Genomic DNA, 26362 nt, shown 5'->3' with positions numbered 1-26362 from the left:
AACAACATTGAACCTTCTTATCCATAACATAGAAATCCTTCATTATTTAGTTATTTATTGATTTTTTTCATCAGAGTTTTGTAGGTTTCTTCATATAGATTTTAACATATTTTATAGATTTATACCTAAATATTTCATTGCGGTTGATGCTAATGGTAAATGGTGGTTTTGTTTTGTTGCTTTTTTTTTTTTTTTTTTTGAGATGGAGTCTCACTCTGTCGCCCATGCTGGAGTGCAGTGGCACAATCTCAGCTCACTGCAACCTCCGTCTCCCAGGTTCAAGTGATTCTCCTGCCTCAGCCTCCCAGGTAGCTGGGATCACAGATGCATGCCACCCAGCTAATTTTTTGTATTTTTAGTAGAGGCGGGGTTTCACCATGTTGGCCAGCCTAGTCTCGAACTCCTGACCTCAGGTGATCTGCCCACCTCGGTCTCCCAAAGTGCTGAGATTACAGGCAGGAGCCACTGCACCTGGCCATAAATGGTGTGTTTCTAATTTCAAATTTCACTTGTTCATTGCTGGGATGGAGCTAGTTTATAACTTGTATGCCTGAACTAACAAAATGTTGAAAGCACTGCTCAGCCTTCCAGCCACTTCTACTATAGTTGGCAAATGCCAAAGGGGGGAAATGACAACAGATCTTGAACTCACTCCTCTAGATTCTTCTACTTTCCAAGATCTTGGTCTTCTTCACTACCCTTCATAACTCTTAGATGACTTCAAGCAAATTTTTAGGAAATATTTTATTCAACTTTTCCAGTTTTCCTCAGTAATAGGGCTGGTCTTAGCTACCTAGTCCCCTTACTAAAGGTGGAAGTCCATAACCTTAAAAATTAAAGTTCACTTTAGATCGTTTAAAATAATGTTTTTAAAACAATTTCTCAGAATCCTTTTAATTAATGCTTCTGAAATTTTTTATTCTTGGACCCCATGAATCAGAATTGCCTAGTTTCTGTATTTAAAAAGCCAGACTTCAGGCCCAACTCTAGACCTATTGATTCAAACTCTGTGGGCAGGGTCCAGAAATTCCCAAATTTCCAAGCTCTCTATATTATATTTATTACAGTGATTTGAGCATCATTGATTTCATAAAGGGATTTTTGTTTGTTTGTTTGTTGGTTTGGTTGGTTGGTTGGTTTTTAGACGGAGTCTCACTGTGTCACCAAGCTGGAGTGCAGTGGCACGATCTTGGCTCACTGCAACCTCCGCCTCCTGGGTTCAAGTGATCCTCCTGCCTCAGTCCTCCTAATAGCTGGGATTACAGGCACGTGCCACCATGCCCAGTTAATTTTTGTATTTTTAGTAGAGACGGAGTTTCACCATGTTGGCCAGGATGGTCTTGATCTCCTGACCTCGTGATCCCCCCACCTCGGCCTCCCAAAGTGCTGGGATTACAGGTGTAAGCCACCGCGGCTGGCCCCATAAAGTTTTTTTTTGGTGGTGACACCTTGGGATAAAGAAAAACTGTTGACCAGGCACGGTGGCTCACGCCTGTAATTCCAGCACTTTGGGAGGCTGAGGCGGGCAGATAACAAGGTCAGGAGATCGAGACCATCTTGGCCAACATGGTGAAACCCTGTCTCTACTAAAAATACAAAAATTAGCTGGGTGTGGTGGCATGTGCCTGTACTCCCACCTACTCAGGAAGCTGAGGCAGGAGAATCACTTGAACCCGGGAGGTGGAGGTTGCGGTGAGCCAAGATCACGCCATTGCACTCCAGCCTGAGCAACAGAAGCGAAACTCTGGCTCAAAAAAAAAAAAAAAAAAAAAGAAAAAGAAAAACTTTCACTTAAGAAACACTATATTAAAGGAATGAATGTTAGCTTTTGCTATGGTATAAGCATTGGTAATACTTCCTAAGAGTAGACTGAAACTTCCTTTGTTCACTTGCTCAAAAACTGAAGGAGTCGTGGGCTTGCTTTCTTCTTAAAAAGTGTAATCAGGGCACAGTGGCTCACACCTGTAATCCCAGTACTTTGGAATGCTGAGGCAGATGGATCGCTTGGGCTTGGTAGTTCGAGACCAGCCTGGACAACAAAGTGAAACCCTGTCTCTACAAAAAATGCAAAAATTAGCTGGACATAGTGGCACAGGCCTGTGGTCCCAGCTGCTTGGGAGGCTGAGGTTGCAGGATTTCTTGAGCCTGGGAGGTAGAGGTTGCAGTGAGCCAAGATCACACCACTGCATTCTAGCCTGGGTGACAAAGCAGGACTCTGTCTTGGTGGAAAAAAAAAAAATTAAAGAAAAAAGTGGGCCGGGCACGGTGGCTCACGCCTGTAATCCCAGCACTTTGGGAGGCCAAGACGGGCGGATCACGAGGTCAGGAGATCGAGACCATCCTGGCTAACACGGTGAAACCCCGTCTCTACTAAAAAATACAAAAAACTAGCTGGGTGAGGTGGCGGGCGCCTGTAGTCCCAGCTACTCGGGAGGCTGAGGCAGGAGAATGGCGTGAACCCGGGAGGCGGAGCTTGCAGTGAGCCGAGATCCGGCCACGGCACTCCAGCCTGGGTGACAGAGCGAGACTCTGTCTCAAAAAAAAAAAAAAAAGAAAAAGAAAAAAGTGTAATCAAATGTGAAAAGATAGCTGATTCTTATATTTTTTATTCTAATACTCATCGCCATGAAAAGAAGGTCAGCATCTCTAATAATAGCATCTCTAAGAATTGGAAATTAAAATGAGATACAATGTTTACATATCTGTTTTGCAAAGATTAAAATAATAAATAATGCCCAGTGTCATTGATATGGTTTGGCTTTGTGTCCCCACTCAAATCTCATCTTGTAGCTCCCATAATTCCCAGGTGTTATGGGAGGGACCTGGTGGGAGATGATTGAATCATGGGGGTGGGTCTTGCCTGTGCTGTTCTCATGATAGTGAATAAGTCTCATGAGATCTTATGGTATTATAAGGAGGACTTTCCCTGCACAAGTTCTCTTTGCCTGCCGCCATCCACATAAGATGTGCCTTGCTCCTCCTTGCCCTCCACCATGATCGTGAGGCCTCCCTAGCCATGTGGAACTATAAGTCATTCAACGTCTTTCTTTGTGAATTGCCCAGTCTCTGGTATGTCTTTATCAGCAGCATGAAAACAAACTAATACAATCATCAAGGTTTGAAAAATGGGCACTGTCAATCTAGAATGGTAGGAGTGTAAATAATACAGTTGTATTAAAGGGCAACTTGAAAACATCTGTCAAAATTTTATACATACATACAAATTTTACACAAGACAATTTATCTTCTAATAATTTATTATTCAGTAATACACATTTATTTATAAACATGTATTCAAGGATGTTCTTTTTAGCATTATTGGTGATAGCTAATAAACTGTATACAATTTTGTGCATATTAATGGGAAATCAGATAATTATGTCTATTAATGGGAATCAGATAAATCATGCTACATCCCTAGAATAGAATCCTATGCAGAGATGGGGTTTCACCATGTTGACCAGGCTGGTCTCGAACTCCTGACCTCATGATCCACCCACCTCAGCCTACCAAAGTGCTGGGATTATAGGCCTGAGCTGCCACGCCCAGCTGTATTATGTCTACTATTCATTTATTCACTTAACAAATAATTGTTTAGTTCCTGCCATGAGCCAGACACACTGGTCTAGGTACTAAGGAGAGTAGTGTTTTAATGAGAAGATAACTAGCTACTAACAAATAACTAAAAAATCTCAATGTCTTCACAAAGTAAAGCTTTATTTGTCATTCACATAGTCTGAGTTGGGTGTTCAGTAAGCATCCTTTAATATTCTGATTTAAGGAATTAAGTTGGTCTCCTACCAACTTGTGCTGGCACCATCTTCTCATACATGCATCTGCAAACATTTTTTGTAAAGGGACAGATAGCAAATTTTTAGGCTTTTGTGTCACAACTATTCAATTCTGCTACTGAAGCATGAACACGGCCATAGGCAATATGTAATTGAATGAGCATGACTGTGTTCCAATAAAACTTTATTTACAAATAAAGTATAACAGAATATTTACAAAAACAGAATATTAGCCGGACGTGGTCATGGGTGCCTGTAGTCCTAGCTACTCCAGATGCTGAGGCAGGAGAATCGCTTGAACCCAGGGGGCGGAGATTGCAGTGAGCCAAGATCACACATGGCTCAGATCACAGGATCTAGCCTGGGCGACAGAGCAAGACTGTGTCTCAAAAAACAAACAAAAAACAAACAAAAACAGATGGTAGGCCGGGCGCGGTGGCTCAAGCCTGTAATCCCAGCACTTTGGGAGGCCGAGACGGGCGGATCACGAGGTCAGGAGATCGAGACCATCCTGGCTAACACAGTGAAACCCCGTCTCTACTAAAAATACAAAAACTTAGCCGGGCGAGGTGGCAGGCGCCTGTAGTCCCAGCTGAGGCAGGAGAATGGTGTGAACCCGGGAGGCGGAGCTTGCAGTGAGCTGAGATCCGGCCACTGCACTCCAGCCTGGGTGACAGAGCGAGACTCCGTCTCAAAAAAAAAAAAAACAAAAAAAACAGATGGTAGGCTGAACTTGATGCATGGGCCATGATTTGCCAATCCCTGTTGTAGGATGTCCACAGAGTCTTGAACTGATTCTCTTTGCATTCAAGAGGTCAAGAGAAAGCACGAGAAAAAAAGGAAGAAAGAAAAAGCATGAGGAAGGCCTAGAAATGGCCTGACTTCAATCCTCTCTCATTGACCAGAATCCAAACACAATGTCACAACTAAGTAAGTCTTTCTTGTGACCCAATGAAAGGAAAAGAGAGACACAGTCTGCCTTTTGCTTACCAAATATCCTGTTTACATTTTTTCCTTTGCGTAGATAATATTCTCCCCTTATCTCTGAAGAGGACAGCCCAAAGTTGCTCCCAGTAAATACATGCAGGTGAAAGTCCAAACTCTCCAGGTGATTTGCAGTTTTCTTCATCAGGCTCAGAAATGGCTTTCTTTTTTCTTTTTCTTTTTTTTTTTTTTTTTTTTTTGAGAAGGAGTCTCACTCTGTCACCCAGGCTGGAGTGCAGTGGCTGGATCTCAGCTCACTGCAAGCTCCACCTCTCGAGTTCATGCCATTCTCCTGCCTCAGCCTCCTGAGTAACTGGGACTACAGGCGCCCACCACCACGCCCGGCTAGTTTTTTACATTTTTTTAGTAGAGACGGGGTTTCACAGTGTTAGCCAGGATGGTCTGGATCTCCTGACCTCGTGATCTGCCCGTCTCAGCCTCCCAAAGTGCTGGGATTACAGGCTTGAGACACCGCGCCCAGCCTCTTTTTTCTTTCTTTTTTTTTTTTTTTTTTTTTTTTTTTTGGACAGTCTTGCTCTCTTGCCCAGGCTGGAGTGCGGTGGCATGATCTCAGCTCACTGTAACTTCTGCCTCCTGGGTTCAAGCGATTCTCCTGCCTCAACCTCTCGAGTAGATAGGACCACAGGCACCCGCTACCACACCTGGCTAATTTTTGTATTTTTAGTACAAAAATACGGGGTTTCACCGTATTGGCCAGCTTGGTCTCAAATGATCCGACTGCCTCAGCCTCCCAAAGTGCTGGGATTACAATCATGAGCCACCACACTCGGCCCCCTCAGATACGGCTCTTTCTATTATCTGGTGACCTATGAACTAAAAAGACAATCTGCCCATATACACCCACACCCATGATAATGCAACATAGACAGGAAAACTGGGGAAAAAACGTCCTCATTCAGAACAAGGAAGAATTGAGGACACACGGGTCACTGGACCACAGCAGTTTTGAAATTCCACTGGGTAAGTATTGTGAAGGCCCCCTTCACGATGGATCAACTCTACTGGTGGGCTCTCAGAGTTCACATCGTGGGGATATCCTCACTTCACGCAAGCTCCAACATTCCACACGAGGCAATTGTCTACATGGATGTTCTCTTGTCAAGTTCTGACACCATGACTGGGCCTTCCCTTCACAGGACACCCTCTTTACACTAGTCGGGCTCTGACATTCCTCTCCAGGTGACACCATGTTAACACTTAGTCAACTTGGCCGTACCTAATGGCTATGGGACTAAATTGTTCAGAAAGGGAAAGAGAAAAAAGAAGAAGAGAGAAAGGGATAAGGGGAAGAGAAGAAATAAAACTTTTCTTAATTTCGTACTATTAGGGCTAGAAGCAGTCAGCATTTCCTACTTTCAAGGCCGCCAACTTTTTTATTCTATTCCCTTTCATTTCTGCTTACAAACCCAGGAATTCTTTCTTGATCTCATCTCTTTCTTTTTTTTTTTTTTGAGACGGAGTCTCGCTCTGTCGCCCAGGCTGGAGTGCAGTGGCCGCATCTCAGCTCACTGCAAGCTCCGCCTCCCGGGTTCACGCCATTCTCCTGCCTCAGCCTCCCGAGTAGCTGGGACCACAGGCGCCCGCCACCTCGCCCGGCTAGTTTTTTGTATTTTTTAGTAGAGACGGGGTTTCACTGTGTTACCCAGGATGGTCTCGATCTCCTGACCTTGTGATCCACCCGTCTCGGCCTCCCAAAGTGCTGGGATTACAGGCTTGAGCCACCGTGCCCGGCCCGATCTCATCTCTTTCTTGTAATATCTTGCCAAACATTGCTAAAAATAATCACTATTAAGTTTCTACTTTCTATTTCCTTCCTCCAGGATGGATGACTCAGTAGACACATGGCCTGCTGCTCAAGTAACCTCAGGCAACAATTTTGTGAAATGTACTGCCACTGTATCTCATGGCTTAGCATCTTTTCAGCCACTAACATCAAGTTCATTGCAGCCCACCACTCACCTGCTGTCTCAATCATATATAGCTAAGGTGTGGCTTTTTTACAATAGAATTTTACTTCAAACCAATACTCTTAAAACTGAGAGAGGAAACCCCTAGTGCCGCAGAAAACAGCCAGTTACGTGAGGAAGCTGGAGGAGGCGGTGTTTGATTTGCATAGGGCTTAGGGGATTGGTTTGACCAGGCTTGTTATTTACGTAGCCTGAGTTAAAACTGACCCTTCCAGCATAGCCTTTTAATATACAAATGCAGGCCACCAAGATGTTTTACACATGTGGGAATATGTAGGGGAGGCCATGTTGCCAGGCACATGTCGGGGCAAGGGCAAGAGGACAGAGGCGGGAATCACCCTGTTTGGGTGGAGCCACTTTTAATAGCCTACATTTGCGTATTAAAGGTTGCCGGCGGGTTTTAAGAGCCAGAGCTTTTCTGCTAGACAGACATTTCTGGAGCTGCTTTAAAAGAGACAAAAACTTCCTAAAGACTCCTTTTCCTCTCTATCTGCCTAAAATAATTGTTTAATAACTCCTATAACACTATTATTCTTCTTTTGAAAAAGGACAGGGCCGGGTGCTGTGGTTCCTGCCTGTAATCCCAGCACTTTGGGAGGCTGAGGCAGGCGGATCACTTGAGGTCAAGAATTCGAGACCAGTCTGGCCAATACAGCGAAATCCCGTCTCTACTAAAAATACAAAAACATAGCCAGGCGTGGTGGCATGAGCCTATAATCCCAGCTACTCGGGAGGCTGAGGTAGGAGAATCGCCTGAACCCAGGAGACGCAGGTTGCAGTGAGTCAAGATCGCACCACTATACTCCCACTTGGGGGAGAGAGCAAGACTCCATCTCAAAAAAAAAAAAAGTGAGAAAAAGAACAATCAATTTGTTGACAATTATGGTGAATCTGTGGTATGGTAATCTGCGGTAGGTAGAATAATATCCCCCAAAAGATATCCATGTCCTAATGCCCAGAACCAATGAATATGTTACCTTACATGGCAAGGTATGGCAAAAGTCCCCTTATGGCAAAGGGGACTTTGCAGATGGGATTAAATTAAGGATCTTGACATGGAGTGCTGAATTTCCTATGTAGGCCCAATGTTATCACGGGTTCTTATAAAAAGGAGAAAGAGCCAGGCATGGTGGCTTATGTCTGCAATCCCAGCACTTTGGGAGGCCGAGGTGGGCGGATCACATGAGGTCGGGGGTTCGAGACCAGCCTGGCCAACATGGAGAAACCCCGTCTCCACTAAAAATATAAAATTAGCTGGGTGTGGTAACGCATGCCTGTAATCCCAGCTACTCGGGAGGCTGAGGCAGGAGAATCGCTTGAACCCGGGAGGCAGAGGTTGCGTTGAGTTGAGATGGCACCATTGCACTCCAGCCTGGGCAACAAGAGCAAAACTCCATCTCAAAAAAAAAAAAAAAAAAAAAAGGGGGAAGAGGCCGGACGCGATGGCTCACACCTGTACTCCCAGCACTTCGGGAGTCTGATGTGGGCAGATCACAAGGTCCGGAGATTGAGACCATCCTAGCCAACATGGTGATACTCCATCTCTACTAAAAAAAAAAAAAAAAAAAATTAACTGGGTGTGGTGGCATATGCCTGTAGTCCCAGCTACTGGGGAGGCTGAGACAGGAGAATCGATTTAACCCAGGAAGCGGAGGTTGCAGTGAGCAGAGATCATGCCATTGCACTCCAGCCTGGCAACAGAGTGAGACAGGCATGGTGGCATGCGCCTATAATCCCAGCTAATCCATGTTGACCAGGCTGGTCTCGAACTCCGGATCTCAGGTGATCTGCCCACCTCAGCCTCCCAAAGTGCTGGGATTGCAAACGTGAGCCACCATGCCTGCAAAAAAAAAAAAAAAAAAAAAGACAAGGCAATCAGAGTCTGAGAAGGAGCTGTGACAAAGGAAGTAGGGCCATGAGCCAAGGAATGCAGGAAACTTCTCTTAGTCTGTTCAGGCTGTCATAACAAAACACCATAGACTGGATGGTTTAAACAACAGACATTTATTTCTCATAGTTCTAGAAGCTGGGAAGCCCAAGATCAAGGTGTTGACAGATTTGGTTCTTGGTGAGGACTTTTTTCTTGGCTTGCAAGCAATTGCCTTCTTGCTGAATCCTCACATGGTACAGAAACGCATGTGATCTCTTCCTCTTCTTATAAAGACATTAATCCCATCATGGGGACTCTACTCTCATGACCTCGTCTAAACAAAATCATCTCCCAAAAGCCCTACCTCCAAACATGATCATATTGGGGATTAGGGTTTCAACGTATGAATTTCAGGGGCACATAAACATTCAGTCTATAACATTCCAGAAGTTGGAAAAGGTGAGGAAATAGAGCCTGTCCTAGAGTCTCCCCACTCTAGATGCCCTGTTAGCACATCTATATTAGCTCATTGAGTCCCATGTCACGCTTATGACATCTAGAAGTGTAAGGTAATACATTTGTGTGGTTTTAAGCTATTAAATTTGTGGTAATTTGTTACAGCAATAATAGGAATCTATTACACTTGTTACAGATGGTTAGACAGGCATGAGCAGGGCAGGAGAGGGCTCTCCCCTAATCCACTAGAAATGTCAGACTTCACAATTATCACATTGCCTCTCTAAAAGTGATAAATTATCAGCGGGTCCCAGGGAGAGGCCATTTCCTGATGGTCTGCACCTGTTGTACTGAAGTGTTAATTGAATGCAGACACCAGAGAGAAGGAACTTTCCTGGCATGTGCATTAAAAGACAAAATGGCAGAGTATGACCTTTGGGACACTCCACTGGAAAAGGGAAGAAAGCTTCAGATGGGCATGCATACAAACACATTGCATGCGCTCACTTTCCAAACATAAAAAGGGCAGCATGCAGCCCGCCCTAAAGGAAGAATCATGCAGCTAGAAGACACCAGAAGTGGGGCAGCCTACAAAGTCCTAGGACCACAGCTAAAGGCAGCACTTGACCTTCACATGCCTGCTTGGATCTCCTCCAAGCATACTTTCCTGTTCTACAGCCTTTTTAAATAAACCTCAGGCCCGGCACGGTGGATCACGCCTATAATCCCAGCACTTTGGGAGTCCGAAGCGGGTGGATCACGAGGTCAGGAGTTCAAGACCAGCCTGGCCAACATGGTAAAACCCCGTCTCTACTAAAAATACAAAAGTTAGCTGGGTGTGGAGGCGCATGCCTGTAATCCCAGCTACTCGGGAGGCTAAGGCAGGAAAATTGCTTGAACCCGGGAGGTGGAGGTTGCTGTGAGCCGAGATTGGGCCACTGCACTCCAGCCTGGGCTACAGAGTGAGACTCTGTCTCAAACAAACAAACTTCAACTCCTGCTTTAAAATTTGCTTTGGTCTCTTTTTCGCCTTATGCCCTTCAGTCGAATTCTTTCTTTTTTTTTTTTTTTTTTTTTGAGACGGAGTCTCGCTCTGTCGCCCGGGCTGGAGTGCAGTGGCCCGATCTCGGCTCACTGCAAGCTCCGCCTCCCGGGTTCACACCATTCTCCTACCGCAGCCTCCTGAGTAGCTGGGACTACAGGCGCCCGCCACCTCACCCGGCTAGTTTTTTGTATTTTTTAGTAGAGATGGGGTTTCACCGTGTTAGCCAGGATGGTCTTGATCTCCTGACCTCGTGATCCACCCGTCTCGGCCTCCCAAAGTGCTAGGATTACAGGCTTGAGCCACCGCGCCCGGCCGAATTCTTTCTTTTGAGGAGGCAAGAATTGAGGTTGCTGCAGACCCATACGGATTTGCCGCCAGTAACTCAGACACCTTTTGCCAATAACACACTGTCCTTGCTTGTGAACATAAGTGTGTTTCTATCCAACCTGAAAAGTATACAATGAAGTCAGGCTTGGTGGCTCACAATTGTAATCCTAGAATTTTGGGAGGCCAAGCCAGGAGGATCATTTGAGACCGAAAGTTCCAAACCAGCCTGGGCAACTGTATTAGCCTGTTTTCATTCTGCTGATAAAGACATACCCAAGACTGGGAAGAAAAAAGAGGTTTAATGCGCATGTTCTCACTCACAGGTGGGAATTGAAGAATGACAACACTTGGACACAGGGTGGGAACATCACACACTGGGGCCTGTCCTGGGGTGGGGAGAGCAGGCAGGGATAGCATTAGGAAATATGCCTAATGTAAATGACGAGTTAATGGGTGCAGCACACCAACAAGGCACATGTGTACATATGTAACAAGACTGCACATTGTGGCCGGGCGCGGTGGCTCAAGCCTGTAATCCCAGCACTTTGGGAGGCCGAGATGGGCAGATCACGAGGTCAGGAGATTGAGACCATCATGGCTAACACGGTGAAACCCCGTCTCTACTAAAAAATACAAAAAACTAGCCGGGCGAGGTGGCGGGCCCCTGTAGTCCCAGCTACTCAGGAGGCTGAGGCAGGAAAATGGCGTAAACCTGGGAGGCAGAGCTTGCAGTGTGCTGAGATCCGGCCACTGCACTCCAGCCTGGGTGACAGAGCGAGACTCCATCTCAAAAAAAAAAAAAAAAAAGACTGCACATTGTGCACATGTACCCTAGAACTTAAAGTATAATAAATAAATAAATAAATAAAAAGAGGTTTAATGGACATACAGTTCCACATAGCTGGGAAGGTCTCACGAACAAGGCAGAAGGCAAGGAAGAGCAAGTCATGTCTTACGTGTATGGCAACAAGTAAAGAGAGAGCTTGTGCAGGGAAACTCCCCCTTAAAAACTCCCCCTTAAAAAGACTTATTCACTATTATGAGAACAGCATCAAAAAGACCTGCCCCTCCATGATTCAATTACCTCCCACAGGGTACCTCCCAAAGCACTTGGGAATTCAAGATGAGATTTGGGTGGGGACACAGCCAAACCATATCAGCAACATAGCAAGATCCTGTCTCAACAAAAAATTTAAAAATTGCTGGACGTGGTGGCTCACGCCTGTAATCCCAGCACTTTTGGACGCTGAAGCAGGCGGATCACCTGATGTCAGTAGTTTGAGACCACCCTGCCCAACATGGCGAAACTCCGTTTCTACTAAAAATATAAAAAATTAGCCAGGCGTGATGGCAGGTGCCTATAGTCCCAGCTACTCAGGAGGCTGAGGCAGGAGAATCACTTAAACCTGGGAGGCGGAGGTTGCAGTGAGTTGAGATCTTACCACTGCACTCCAGCCTGGGTGACAAGAGTGAAATTCCGTCTAATAAATAAATAAATAAATATCAGGTAGGCATGCTGGTGTGACCTGTAATTCTAGCTACTCCAGAAGCTGAAGTGAGAGGATCACCTGAAACCAGAAGATTGAGGCTGCAGTGAGCTGTGATCATGCCACTGCACTATAGCCTGGGTGACAGAGTAAAACCTTGTCTCTTTTGTCTCTTAAAAAAAATACATATATATATATACACACACACACACACACACCCCCAATTACTAATATATACTTATTACTCATATCAATAATTGATATCATTTTTACAATATATAATTAACTTGTAGACGTTGAGCTTTTCTTTTCTTTTTTTTTTTTCTTTTTTTTTTTTTGAGACTGAGTCTCACTCTGTCACCAGGCTGGAGTGCAGTGGGGCGATCTTGGCTCACTGCAACCTCCACATCCCAAGTTCAAGCAATTCTCCAGCCTCAGCCTCCCGAGTAGCTGGGATTACAGGGGCATGCCACCATGCCCAGCTAATTTTTGTATTTTTAGTAGAGACAGGGTTTTACCATGTTGGCCAGGATGGTCTGGATCTCTTGACGTTATGATCTGCCCTCCTTAGCCTCCCAAAGTGCTGGGATTACAGGCATGAGCCACTGCACCTGGCCCCTGAGCTTTTCTTTTTTAAAAAAATTCATTTTTTTTATTTTGAGACAGAGTCTTGCTCTGTCGTCAAGGCTAGAGTGTGGGTCTTTCCCTATGTCATGTACTGTATTGTATAATACTCAGTCAGATTATGAGTCAATCTAGGGGCGCAACGCTTTTTTAAAATAAAGATTGGGTCTTGCTGTGTTGCTCAGGCTGGTCTCAAACTCCTGGGGTCAAGCGATCCATCTGCATGGACCTCCCAAAGTGCTGGAATTACAGGCATGACCTACAGTGCCCAGCCTAGGGGCACAACTTTAGGATTAATTATTTAATTTTTAAATTTTTTATATTTTTTTCAGACGGAGTTTCACAATTGTTGCCCAGGCTGGAGTGTAATGGGCAATCACAGCTCACCGCAACCTCTGCCTCCCGGATTCAAGTGATTCTCCTGCCTCAGCCTCCCGAGTAGCTGGGATTACAGGCATGCGCCACCACGCCCAGCTAATTTTTGTATTTTTAGTAGAGACGGGGTTTCTCCATGTTGGTCAGGCTGGTCTCAAACTTCTGACCTCAGGTGATCCTCCCGCCTGAGTCTGCCAAAGTGCTGGGATTACAGGTGTGAGCCACCACGCACAGCCGAACTTTAGGATTTATCAATACCTTGTGAAAGGAAAATAGAACCACAAAATCGCCAAGTCAAAGGTAAATTTAAGCTGGGTACTGTGTCAGGCAAATCTGACTCCCATTTTATTCTTAAATAAGATAGCTGCAAAGAAAAAAAAGCTCCATACCTCCCTTACAGTTTAGCCACAAGGAAATTCCTTGTGGGTCTCAACATCTTTATTTTATTTTATTTTATTTTATTTATTTATTTATTTATTTAATTTTATTTTTTTTTTGAGACGGAGTCTCGCTCTGCCGCCCAGGCTGGAGTGCAGTGGCCGGATCTCAGCTCACTGCAAGCTCCGCCTCCCGGGTTCACGCCATTCTCCTGCCTCAGCCTCCCGAGTAGTTGGGACTACAGGCGCCTGCCACCGCGCCCGGCTAGTTTTTTGTATTTTTTAGTAGAGACGGGGTTTCACCGTGTTAGCCAGGATGGTCTCGATCTCCTGACCTCGTGATCCGCCCGTCTCGGCCTCCCAAAGTGCTGGGATTACAGGCTTGAGCCACCGCGCCCGGCTCTTTTTTTTTTTATTTTTTTATTTATTTTTATTTTTTATTTTTTTGAGATGGTGTTTTGCTCCTGTTGCCCAGGCTGGAGTGCAATGGTGCAATCTCAACTCACTGCAACCTCTGCCTCCCGGGTTCAAGCGATTCTCCTGCCTCAGCCTTCCTAGTAGCTGAGACTACAAGCATGTGCCACCACGCCCAGCTAATTTTATATTTTTAGTAGAGACGGGGTTTCTCCGTGTTGGTCAGGCTGGTCTCGAACTCCTGACCTCAGGTGATCAGCCCGCCTCGGCCTCCCAAAGTACAGGGATTACAGGTGTGAGCCACCGCACCCGGTCTTCAACATCTTTATCCTAAAACATTTCTGTTGAATTTCACCCTGGCAAAGTAAATTGATAGCTTATCTTCACAGGTGCAATACAGAAAGTCATCCTTCTGCTCAACTGAGACAAATGCATATCTGATCACTTCCTCTGCCCTATTTTTTATGTAAAAATGCAGATTCACTCAGCCAGACTAAGGCATAAGTGACTATTTCTCTACTCCCCTCTCACATGTAAATTGTGGATTTAGTGAAAGACTGATCAGGCCGGGAGCGGTGGCTCACGCCTGTAATCCCAGCACTTTGGGAGGCCGAGGCGGGCGGATCACGAGGTCAGGAGATCGAGACCATCCTGGCTAACACGGTGAAACCCCGTCTCTACTAACAATACAAAAAATTAGCCAGGCGTGGTGCGGGCGCCTGTAGTCCCAGCTACTCAGGAGGCTGAGGCAGGAGAATGGCGTGAACCCGGGAGGCAGAGCTTGCAGTGAGCCGAGATCGCACCACTGCACTCCAGCCTGGGCGACCCAGCGACACTCCGTCTAAAAAAAAAAAAAAAAAAAAAAAAAAGGCTGATCAAAGACTCAAAAGAATGCAACCATTTGTCTCTTATCTGCGGGCGACCTGGAAGCTCCACGCCCCCAATGCCCCACCGCCCCCAGCGCCCCACCCCCACCCCAGCCTATGCCTGGCTTCCAGTTGTCCCACCACCTAACCAATGTACATCTTACACATATTGATTGACATCTCATGTCTTATGTCTCCCTAAATGTATAAAAGGAAGCTGTACCCTGACCACCTTAGGCGCATTTGGGCACACGTTGTCAGGACCTCCTGAGGCTGTGTCACAGGCGCATCCTTAACCTTGGCAAAATAAATTTTCTTTTTTTTTTTTTTTTGTTGAGACAGAGTCTTGCTTTGTCGCCCAGCCTGGAGTGCAGTGGCCGGATCTCAGCTCACTGCAAGCTCCGCCTCCCGGGTTTACGCCATTCTCCTGCCTCAGCCTCCCGAGTAGCTGGGACTACAGGCGCCCGCCACCTCGCCCGGCTAGGTTTTTGTATTTTTTAGTAGAGACGGGGTTTCACCGTGTTAGCCAGGATGGTCTCGATCTCCTGACCTTGTGATCCGCCCGTCTCGGCCTCCCAAAGTGCTGGGATTACAGGCTTGAGCCACCGCGCCCGGCCCTCTTTTTTTTTTTTTTTTGAGAGGGAGCCTTGCTCTGTCACCTAGGCTAGAGTGCAGTGGCATGATCTCGGCTCACTGCAAACTCCGCCTCCCGGGTTCAAGGGATTCACCTGCCTCAGCCTCCAGAGCAGCTGGGATTACAGGCGCCTGCCATCGTGCCTGGCTAATGTTTGTATTTTCAGTAGAGATGGGGTTTTTACCATGTTGGCCAGGCTGGTCTCGAATTCCTGACCTCGTGATCCACCCACCTCGGCCTCCCAAAGTGCTGGGATTACAGACGTGAGCCACCGCACCTGGCCGGCAAAATAAACTTTCTAAATTGATTGAGACCCGTCTCAGATAGTTTGGGTTCATAAGCTTGACCATACATGGAGCTTTCCGTCACATCTGACTTAGTTCATTTGTATATTTCTATAGGACTTTTCTATTTTCTTTTGAAAAAGGAGAGAAAAAAAGTAATGCTTCCAGAACCCTTTAGATTTCTCAAAAGATTGTGAAGCTCCATTGTTTTGGATTTTCGTTCTATCATACATTCAAGCTCATTCATATAATTATTCATATAATTATTGTTAAACCAAGTAAATCCATTTTAAAATTCTCTATCCTAGGCCGGGCGCGGTGGCTCAAGCCTGTAATCCCAGCACTTTGGGAGGCCGAGACGGGCGGATCACGAGGTCAGGAGATCAAGACCATCCTGGCTAACACCGTGAAACCCCGTCTCTACTAAAAATACAAAAAACTAGCCGGGCGAGGTGGCGGGCGCCTGTAGTCCCAGCTACTCCGGAGGCTGAGGCAGGAGAATGGCCTAAACTCGGGAGGCGGAGCTTGCAGTGAGCTGAGATCCGGCCACTGCACTCCAGCCCAGGCTACAGAGCAAGACTCCGTCTCAAAAAAAAATAAATAAATAAAAAAATAAAAATAAAATAAAATTCTCTATCCTTTGTTCTAACTCCATATGCCTGGACTTAGCTTAACTGCAAAGTTTAAAGCTAACTATCATGTTTAGAAGGCACACAGTCTTCCAAAAAACTGCCCTCACTTCTGACACTAACTGCAAATTTGGGGGGGTTCCCAAAACCACCCTCAGATTGAGTAATTAACTACAAGTATTCACAGAATTCACTGAAAGCTGTCATACTCATGGTTACAATTTATTATAGGGAAAGGATACAGATGAAAATCAGCCAATGGAAAAGCACACAGGGCAAAATCTGGGCAGGTTCTGCTATGGACTAAATGTTTGTGTCCCACTCAAATTCATACGTTGAAACATAATCCCCAATGGGCGGTATTTGGAGGTGAGGCCTTTGGGAGGTGATTAGGTTATGAGGGCTCTGAGGGCTTTAATATCCAGAGTTGTTTTTTTTTTTTTTTTTTGAGAGGGAGTCTCACTCTGTTGCTCAGGCTGGAGTGCAGTGGCACGATCTCCGCTCACTGCAAGCTCCGCCTCCCGAGTTCACACCATTCTCCCACCTCCACACCATTCTCCTGCCTCAGCGGGACTACAGGCCTGTGCTACCACGCCTGGCTAATTTTGGTTTTGAAGTTTTAGCAGAGACAGGGTTTCACCATGGTAGCCAGGATGGTCTCGATCTCCTGATCTCGTGATCCACCCGCCTCGGCCTCCCAAAGTGTTGGGATTACAGGCGTGAGCCACCGCGCCCGGCCTTTTTATTTTTTTGAGATGGAGTCTTGCTCTGTCACCCATGCTGGAATGCAATGTCACGATCTCAGCTCACTGCAACCTTCACCTCCCGGGTTCAAGCAATTCTCCTGCCTCAGCCTCCCAAGTAGCTGGGACTACAGGCGCCCGCCACCACGCCCAGCTAATTTTTGTATTCTTAGTAGAGATGGGGTTTCACTATGTTGGCCAGGATGGTCTCAATCTCTCGACCTTGTGATCCTCCTGCCTTGTCCTCCCAAGTGCTGGGGTTACAGGTGTGAGCCACCATGCCCGGCCTTATCCAGAGTTTTTATTGGACTTTATCACATAAGTCATAGGATTAATGCCCTCATAAAAGAGACCCCAGAGAGCTCCCTCCCCACTTCAGCCATGTGAGGTTACAATGAAAAGACAGCCATCTTTGAACCAGGAAGTGGATCCTTGCCAGACATCAAGTGTGCTGGCACCTTGATCCTGGACTCCCCACTCTCTAGAACCGTAAGAAATAAATTTCTGTTGTTTATAAGACACATAATTCATGGTGTTCTATTATAGCAGCTGGAATGGACTAAGACAGGTCCCAAACTCAAAGCTTTCACTGTTCTGTCCTGTGGAGAGATGTGTTACCCTCTCAGTATCAACATATGACCCTATCCGTGGAGTACTGCCACCAGAGAATTTCACCCAAGTTTTAATGTTCAGAGTTTTTATTGGTGCTTCATCACATAGGCATGATTAATTGATTGATTGCCCACCAGCTGCACTCAGTCTCCAGTGTGAGTGACATTACATGACCCAAAGTCCCACTCTAAATCACATGGTGGGACTTTCTCACATGGCCAGCCCCTACCCTACAACTATTGATTGTGGCTAGCCCCTGCTCTAAACTAAGACCCTCCTATAAGGTATGACATAGATTACCTCCCAGAAGCTGAGGGTAAAGGCCAAACCTCATTTTAGACAAAGCCAAATTATCTCCTATATGTCACACGAAAACAGTTTCCATTTTTTCTTTCTTGTATACATTTTCTCCACTTAGATGGTGATCTTTGGGATTGCATACAAACAGCAGACTTTTAAGATTAATTAATCTCAAATAGTTTTCAGAGGGTACATAGCCATAGATACAGAAACATAAATGAACCATTGTAAATGTTAGCTATCTTACTTTTGCAGAAAGAAGGAAAGTTTTTTTCATTTGTATGGAAACAGAAAATGAGCAGCCACAGTTTTCCAACCTCAAAGGTTGACAGGAAGCACAGAGCACAAAACTCACCAATTACTTATAGCAGCTCCAGATCTCAAAGAGCTGTTTTCTGTTCACAGACCCATACAATATTTTTAGTTCATTAATTTATAATGACCTGCAGACAAGACAAATAACATAGAGGATGCCAGGACAAACAAAGAGACAAACCAATTAAAAAAAAAAAAAAAAGAAAAAAAACATAAAAAGACAGCCAGATACTCTGACTTCTGCTACCCAACAGTGAGAGATTCGTTGTGTCTGCTGGCCATCAGGCAGAGACCAAATGGACATTTCATAAACAAACAAGTAAATGCCAGATTCCATGTTGCTACCATCCATAGTGTTATACAAATCAAAACCAGAACTAGGTCCAGACTTGGCCATTAACTAGAAACACTGAAATAAATTTAGGGTAAAACTCTATTGCAACACAAGAGTCAACTCAGGAGCTAGAAAAATTATGCAGAGGTGAAAATAAGCTACTTGGTTCCCTTCTCTGGAAGTACAGTCTCCTAAGCACTGATAGGCAAATCCGTGTGGTCCTCTCAATGGAATCTAAAGAATGAAACAAAAAGTCATTTAGAAAAAATAAATAAATAAATAAATAATAATCAAAGGTATTATTATTATTTTATTATAATTCTTATTGTTTTATACATCTCATTTTTGTTTATGTTTACCTCAAGGTTTACCAATTTATTCGCTCACTTTTTTTTTTTTTGATGAGACAGAGTCTTGCTCTGTGCCCCAGGCTGGAGTGCAGTGGCGCGATCTCGGCTCACTGCAAGCTCTGCCCCCCGGGTTCACGCCATTCTCCTGCCTCAGCCTCCCAAGTAGCTGGGACTACAGGCGCCCGCCACCACACCTGGCTAATTTTCTTGTATTTTTAGTAGAGACAGGGTTTCGCCGTGTTAGCCAGGATGGTCTCGATCTCCTGACCTCGTGATCCGCCCGCCTCGGCCTCCCAAAGTGCTGGGATTGCAGGCGTGAGCCACCGAGCCTGGCCAATTTTTGTATTTTTAGTAGAGATGGGGGTTTCTCCATGTTGATCAGGCTGGTCTCGAACTCCTCACCTCAGGTGATCCACCCGTCTCAGCCTGCCAAAGTGCTTGGGATTACAGGCATGAGCCACCGCACCCGGCCATGTTCAGGAAACTTTTTTTTTTTTTTTTTTTTTTTTTTTTTTTTGAGACGGAGTCTCGCTGTCACCCAGGCTGGAGTGCAGTGGCCGGATCTCAGCTCACTGCAAGCTCCGCCTCCCGGGTTCACGCCATTCTCCGGCCTCAGCCTCCCAAGTAGCTGGGACTACAGGCGCCCGCCACCTCGCCCGGCTAGTTTTTTTTGTATTTCTTAATAGAGACGGGGTTTCACCGTGTTAGCCAGGATGGTCTCGATCTCCTGACCTCGTGATCCGCCCGTCTCGGCCTCCCAAAGTGCTGGGATTACAGGCTTGAGCCACCGCGCCCAGCCGAGGAAACTTTTAAACTGAACTAGAAACTCAATTGAAACAGATATCCTTGATTTGCATAGGGCCCACAGGGTAAAGTGAGGGAAAGACATTGAGGTTCCTACTAGTGCTGATTTGATGGCAAGAAGTCCTCAGAAAATGCTGGACTGCCCAAAAAGACAACAGCGTCATAAGAGAAAACCATCACACATCTAGTTGCATGAGCCAGACCAAACCAAAAGGATGGCTGTTAGAACAGATGATCAGAGGTTTGAGGCTATTTCTGGCCATCTCCCAACATATTATCCTAGTAGCCTGACTTCTCCAAGCACCTATGATCTCTGGAAAAAAAAGGACTCTGGCAAAAAGAAAGACATGTGACACAAGAGGCCAATAACTCTGAAAGAACAAATTAGAAGGCACAAAAGCTGATTCCCTGTTGGCTGGAAAGGGACATCAACCCATGAAGGTAGCGATATAGAGAAGGTAGGCAATCCTGTGGGCAGCACCTGTGTTCAACAAAGTGGGAGCAGTCAACACAGTAGAGGTCTGCAATACCAGCAGACACCACAGCAAGAAAATACAGCGCTGTAGACCCTGCGCGGTGGCTCCTGCCTGTAATCCCAGCTCCCAGCACTTTGGGAGGCTGAGGTGGGCGATAACCTGAGGTCAGGAGTTCAAAACCAGCCTGGCCAACATGCAGAAACCTTGTCTCTACAAAAATACAAAAATTAGCCAGGCATAAAGGCGGGTGCCTGAAATCCCAGCTATTCTGGAGGGTGAGGCGGCAGAATCGCTTGAACCCGGGAGGTGGAGGTTGCAGTGAACTGAGATTGCACCATTGCATGACACAGCAAGACTCTGTCTCAAAAAAATAAATAAATAAATAAATAAATAAATAAAATATAGCACTGTACGTGGCAGGTCAGTGATTGTATGATAGAAACAATTTCCATGTCCATCTTCTGGGTAGTCCTAAAGGAAACTATGAGGAAGATTATATGATCTTGCATTACTTAACTTCTCTGAGAAGGAAAATAAGAGTAATAATAAGTATAGAGATTTTTACATATTTCTTTCACTGCTGTGTCCTTAGTGCCTGTAAGAATGCCTGGCACAGGCCAGGTGCGGTGGCTCATGTCTGTAATCCCAACACTTTGGGAGGCCAAAGTTGGCAGATCACAAGGTCAGGAGTTCAAGACTAGCCTGACCAACATGGCAAAACCCTGTCTCTACTAAAAATGCCAAAATTAGCTGGGCGTGGTAGTGCGCGCCTGTATAGTCCCAGCTACTCAAGAGGCTGAGGCAGGAGAATTCCTGAACCTGGGAGGTGGAGGTTGCAGTGAGCCGAGATCCCACCATTGCACTCCAGCCTGGGCGACAGTGTGAGACTCCACCCCCCCCCCCCCAAAAAAAGAAAAAGAATGCCTGGCACAGAGTAGACACTCAAATATCTGTTGAATATATAAAAGATGTTCACAAGGCCTGGTGCGGTGGCTCATACCTGTAATCCCAGCACTTTGGGAGGATGAGGCGGGCAGATCATGAGGTCAGGAGATAGAGACCCTCCTACCTAACACGGTGAAACCCCGTTTCTACTGAAAATACAAAAAATTAGCTGGGCGTGGTGGCGGGCGCCTGTAGTCCCAGCTCCTCAGGAGGCTGAGGTGGGAGAATGGCGTGAATCCGAGGTGGAGCTTGCAGTGAGCCAAGATCGCGCCACTGCACTCCAGCCTGGACAACAGAATGAGACTACATCTCAAAAAAAAAAAAAGAAAAATGTTCACCATCCAGAACATCCCCTTCTTGTTACCAGGCACGTGGAAGGTGTCTGAGCAAAATGATATCTTTTGCTAATCTTAATAGGTTTCTAAAAGTCCCTGGAGGCTCTACCAGCACCTTGAAATTATCCCACTATTCACTCATTCCATTTATTCATTTACTTACTTATTAGTCATGTTTATGGAATCTCTACTATGTGCCAGATACTAGCCTAGTACTTGCAGATTTTGCAACAAACTTTTATAGAGTTTGTATTCTAGTTGGAACAGGGGTGGAGGTGGGGTGTACAGAGAGGACACACGAACCATGTTTCTCATCCTTGTCATTTCACCATGTTAACCACCAGTAAAACTATAAGCCCCTGGCTTGGCGCAGTTGTTCATGCCTGTAATCCCAGCACTTTGGGAGGCCAAGGGGGGCAGATCACCTGAGCCTGGGAGTTCAAGACCAGCCTGACCAACATGGACAAACCCCGTCTCTACTAAAAATACAAAATTAGCTGGGTGTGATGGCACATGTCTGTAATCCCAGCTACTTAGGAGGCTAAGACAGGAGAATCGCTTGAACCCGGAAGGCAGAGGTTGCAGTGAGCTGAGATCATGCCATTGCACTCCAGCCTGGGCAACAAGAGCGAAACTCTGTCTCAAAAAAAAAAAAAAAAAAATTGTAAGCCCTTCTATCATCTGTACTCTCCTATATTCTCCTTTTTATATTTCTTTGTGCTATCTCCCCTTGACTCAGTACTTTAACAAAGTACTAAGACTCTTACCTCTCCCTTGCAAGAAAAAATCTCTAATTACTTTATTTGGCCAAGTTACAAACTCAAAATCAGAGTCAGCTCTGAACTCCTGATTAAAGCATCATATGGAGATGACTATGTAAATGGTAATGTGCAAGGACAAATTATAGGAGATACCATGGTAAAGATATTTCTCATTGAATAAGTGGTTTCATTTCTTTTTGGGAAAAGGATTTAAGGCTTTAAATGTAAAGAAAAGAATTTTACTTCCTGCAGACATTCATTCATTAAATTTTTAAGAATTAATGAGATTCTATTTCATCAGTAGCACAACATAACATCCTATACAGACACAAATACATGTAAAGTATACTCAATTCTCTAGCAGATGTCACTTCTGCTAAGGAGACTAGACAGAAAAATACTGTGCTGTTAAATAACACTATAAACAGACATGGTGTTTCTATCTCGTCCACTGACACATACCCCTCTCCCAATTAGGTAATTTTCATCTCTCTTGTCTCCCTGACCACACTGGATTATAGCTATAACTACAATCAACCATGCTGCTTTTTTTTTTTTTTTTTTTTTTTTTTTTTTTTTGAGATAGGGTCTTGCTTAGTAGTCCAGGCTGGAATGCAATGGCAGGATCATAGTAGGTGTGAACCATGCACTCGGCCAATTATGCTCTTGAATTCACCCTAGGCCGGGCATGGTAGCTCACGCCTGTAATCCCAGCAAGCACTTTGGGGGGCTGAGGCAGGCGGATCACCAGAGGTCAAGTGTTCAAGACCAGCCTGGTCAACATGGGGAAACCCCATCTCTACTAAAAATACAAAAATTAGCCGGGCACAGTGGTGTGTGCCTGTAATCCCCGCTACTGGGGAGGCTGAAGCAGGAGAATCGCTTGAGCCCAAGAGGCGGAGGCTTCAGTGAGCTGAGATCACGACACCGCGCTCCAGCCTGAGTGACAGAGTGAGGCTCCGTCTCAAAAAAAAAAAAAAAAAAAAAAAAAAAAAAAATTCACCCTAGATTCCTCTGTCCTGTGACTTTCTGTTATTCAACCCAGGATTTTCTTTCCTCTTGATCTCAGGTTGCAGAGTTGCTACCTATTTAATGTTCCACAATCTTGAGCAGGTTGCAACTTTTTGTTTTTGTAGACGGACTCTGGCTGTGTCACCTAGGCTGGAGTGCAGTGGTGCCACCTCGGCTCACTGCACCCTCCACCTCCCGGGTTCAAGCAATTCTCCAAGCAGGTTGCAATTTAATGATTAGGAGCAATCTGCATATAGGGCCTGGGAAGTGAGTGAGGAAATTTTACTCCTGTTGGAAGACAGACTTGTGAAATAACTGGGGTATTTAATCCCAGTCCCTGAGACTGAAAAGCCTCCAGAAAAGCAAGTAACACTATGCCAAGAAGACAGTTTAAATTCAGCCGCGCACGGTGGCTCATGCCCATAATCCCAGCACTTCAGGAGGCCAAGGCGGGCAGATCACCTGAGGTCGGGAGTTTGAGACCAGCCTGACTAACCTGGAGAAACCCTATCTCTACTAAAAATACAAAATTAGCCAGGCAAGGTGGCGCATACCTGTAATCCCAACTACTCAGGAGGCTGAGGCAGGAGAATCACTTGAACCCGGGAGGCGGAGGTTGCAGTGAAGCGAGATCGTGCCATTGCACTCCAGCCTGGGCAGCAAGAGTGAAACTCCATCTCAAAAAAAAAAAAACAAAAAACCAAGAAAAAAGTCTAAATTCACACCCTTGGGTCATTTTAACAAATGCAGCAAACATGGGAGAACATTGAGAGAAAACTGTGCTAATAATTAATTTGGCCAGACAGAATGGCCAGGAATGCTTACAAATATAGTGACAGTAATGGTGTCATTCTGAGGCCTTCGCCTCAAGGAAGGGCTTGAAAGGAGATAAAGTCTAAGGGCAGTAGCTGGCATTTCAAATTCTAGATGCCTGAGACAGACAGGCACCGAGACAGCTCCACGCTTCTCTCAAAGTAAACATATAATTCATAGAGGGTTAACAAAATAATAATGTGAAATTTTTCCCCTTTAAATCTCTAGGGGTGGCTCACGCCTGCAACCCAGCACTTTGGGAGGCCGAGGTGGGAGGATCGCTTTAGGTCAGGAGTCCGAGACCAAACTGGGCAACATAGCGAAACCCTGTCTACAAAAAATTAGCTGGGTGTGGTGGCACAGGCCTGTAGTCCCAGCTGCTGGAGAGGTTGAGGTGAGAGGACCGCTTGAGCCTGGGAGTTGGAGGTTGCAGTGAGTCGTGATGGTGGCACTGCACTCCAGCTTGGGCGACAGCAAGGCTGTCTCAAAACAGAAAAAAAAAAAAAAAAAAAAAAAAGGCTGGGCGCGGTGGGTCACACTTGTAATTCCAGCACTTTGGGAGGCCGAGGTGGGCGTATTACGAGGTCAAGAGATCGAGACTATTCTGGCCAACATGCTGAAACCCTGTCTCTACTAAAAATACAAAAATTAGCTGGGCATGGTGGTGCGTGACTCTAGTCGCAGCTACTCCGGAGGCTGAGGCAGGAAAATTGCTTGAACCCGGGAGGCGGAGGGTGCAGTAAGCCGAGATCACACCACTGCACTCCAGCCTGGGCAACACAGCGAGACTCCGTCTCAAAAAGAAAAGAAAAAAGAAAAAAAGGCGCAAAGGCTCCGTTCAGTCCTTAGATCCCACGATACAAACTTTCTCCTCCCGACCCAGCCCCGTGTGGCGGGAACATTCTGGAAGTGACGGCGATCTCTGCGGCAGTCTTCTGTCGGAAGTGACGTCGCTATCCCAGAATCCTTAGAGAAGGAGAAGCGCGTTCTTGCGTCCTAGTCCCAGTACAGCGTGGAGAGCTTAGGTAACGTGTTCTGATTCTCTGCGGGACGGCTAGCACGTTTGTGCTTTGCCCGCCGCGGCTTAGGGGACTTTTTGGGGCCGCGTAGTCGGTGTTTTTGAACTGAGTCCACAGCTCGTGGTGGGCCGTGCGGCGCCCTGACCCGGCCTCACCATGTTGGTGCTGTTTGAAACGTCTGTGGGCTACGCCATCTTTAAGGTAGGTGGGAGAGCGAGCCGTTAAAGGGGGAAGGCGGGTGCTGGACAGACGAGGAGAGGGAAAGACTTAAGCACAGAACTACTCAGGGTAGCGTGGGTGCCTGTTATGGCCCGGGCTCTGAGAGGAGGGAGAAGGCCTTTACATCTGAGAGCCTTGTTACGGGTAACACGTGGCCCCGCCGTTTGGGGAGACCAGTTCTGCGGTAAAGGATTTTATTTCCTCCGTTGAAGAGGTGGGCAGGAGGCGTGTTAGAATTTAACAGTATAGTTATAGGAAATTCGGATTTTCTTCTAGATGTTTTAAGGAATGATCGAAAGGTTTTTTGTTGTTGTTGTTTTGTTTTGTTTTTTGAGATGGAGTTTCGCTCTTGTTGCCCATGCTGGAGTGCAGTGGCGCAATCTTGGCTCACAGCAACCTCCCTCTCCCGGGTTCAAGCCATTCTCCTGCCTTAGCCTCCCGAGTAGCTGGGATTACAGGCATCCACCACCACGCCTGGCTAGTTGCTTTGTTTGTTTGTTTGTTTGTCTTTTAGTAGAGACAGGGTTTCACCATGTTGGCCAGGCTGGTCTTGAACTCCTGACCTCAAGTGATCCAACTGCCTCGTCCTCCAAAGTGCTGGGATTACAGGCGTGAGCCACCGTGCTCTGCCGATCGAAAGGATTTAAGCAAAGGAATGACCTGCTAATTGGTCTTAATACGGTTACTCTGCTATGTGGAGATTAGACTCGAGGAGGTAAGAAAGGCAGCAAGAATACTTTTGCATTCATTTAGACAAGATGAAATTGCCTGGTATGGAGATAAACAAATATCGATAGAAATTTTGAAGGTAGAACAGAAAGGATTGGCTGATAGATTGAATTTGGAGTTTTGGTTTAAATAAGATGTTAAGAAAGTTTCTTGCGGGGGAAGGACGAAAGATTTCCGGTTTGGGCTGTGCAAAGCTTGCAATGTTTATTAGACCTGATAATGCAGTTGTGTAGATCAGGCAGTTCAGTATTTCAAATTCGAATCTTAGGGGAAACAATCTGGGCTGGTGATGTCAATTTGAGATTTGGTTGTTTTCATGGAGAGAGTTTGACAAGTTCGTCAGCACTGAAATGGTTGAACGGTAAGACATTCGTATCGCAAGATGCTGTTGAGATGTCAGTAAGAATGAGTGAGATTGAGTCCCTTTTGTGCCGTGCACTCTTCT

The 26362-nt window shown here is 45.8% G+C and overlaps 2 protein-coding genes across 4 annotated transcripts in view; one reads left to right on the top strand and one right to left on the bottom strand.

Moving 5' to 3' along the window:
* SUMO1 (small ubiquitin like modifier 1) overlaps window positions 1-26362 on the bottom strand; it is a 1087495-nt gene that overhangs the window by 49831 nt on the left and 1011302 nt on the right. The gene's annotated exons all lie outside the window — the stretch shown is intronic.
* Window positions 24900-26362, top strand: part of NOP58 (NOP58 ribonucleoprotein) — a 35807-nt gene continuing 34344 nt past the window's right edge. Inside the window, exon 1 of one of the 2 annotated variants that reach the window (XM_050750832.1) lies at window positions 24900-25170. In XM_050750832.1, the coding sequence (XP_050606789.1) occupies window positions 25126-25170 (45 nt within the window). In that variant the 5' untranslated portion in view covers window positions 24900-25125. The remainder of the gene's footprint in view (window positions 25171-26362) is intronic. The other variant, XM_050750834.1, reaches the window with a different exon arrangement.

Source organism: Macaca thibetana, chromosome 12 (genome assembly GCF_024542745.1).
Source record: "Macaca thibetana thibetana isolate TM-01 chromosome 12, ASM2454274v1, whole genome shotgun sequence".
NCBI lineage: Eukaryota > Metazoa > Chordata > Mammalia > Primates > Cercopithecidae > Macaca > Macaca thibetana.
The sequence above is the reverse complement of the archived record's forward strand: the minus strand, read 5'-3'. Positions and strand labels throughout refer to the sequence as shown.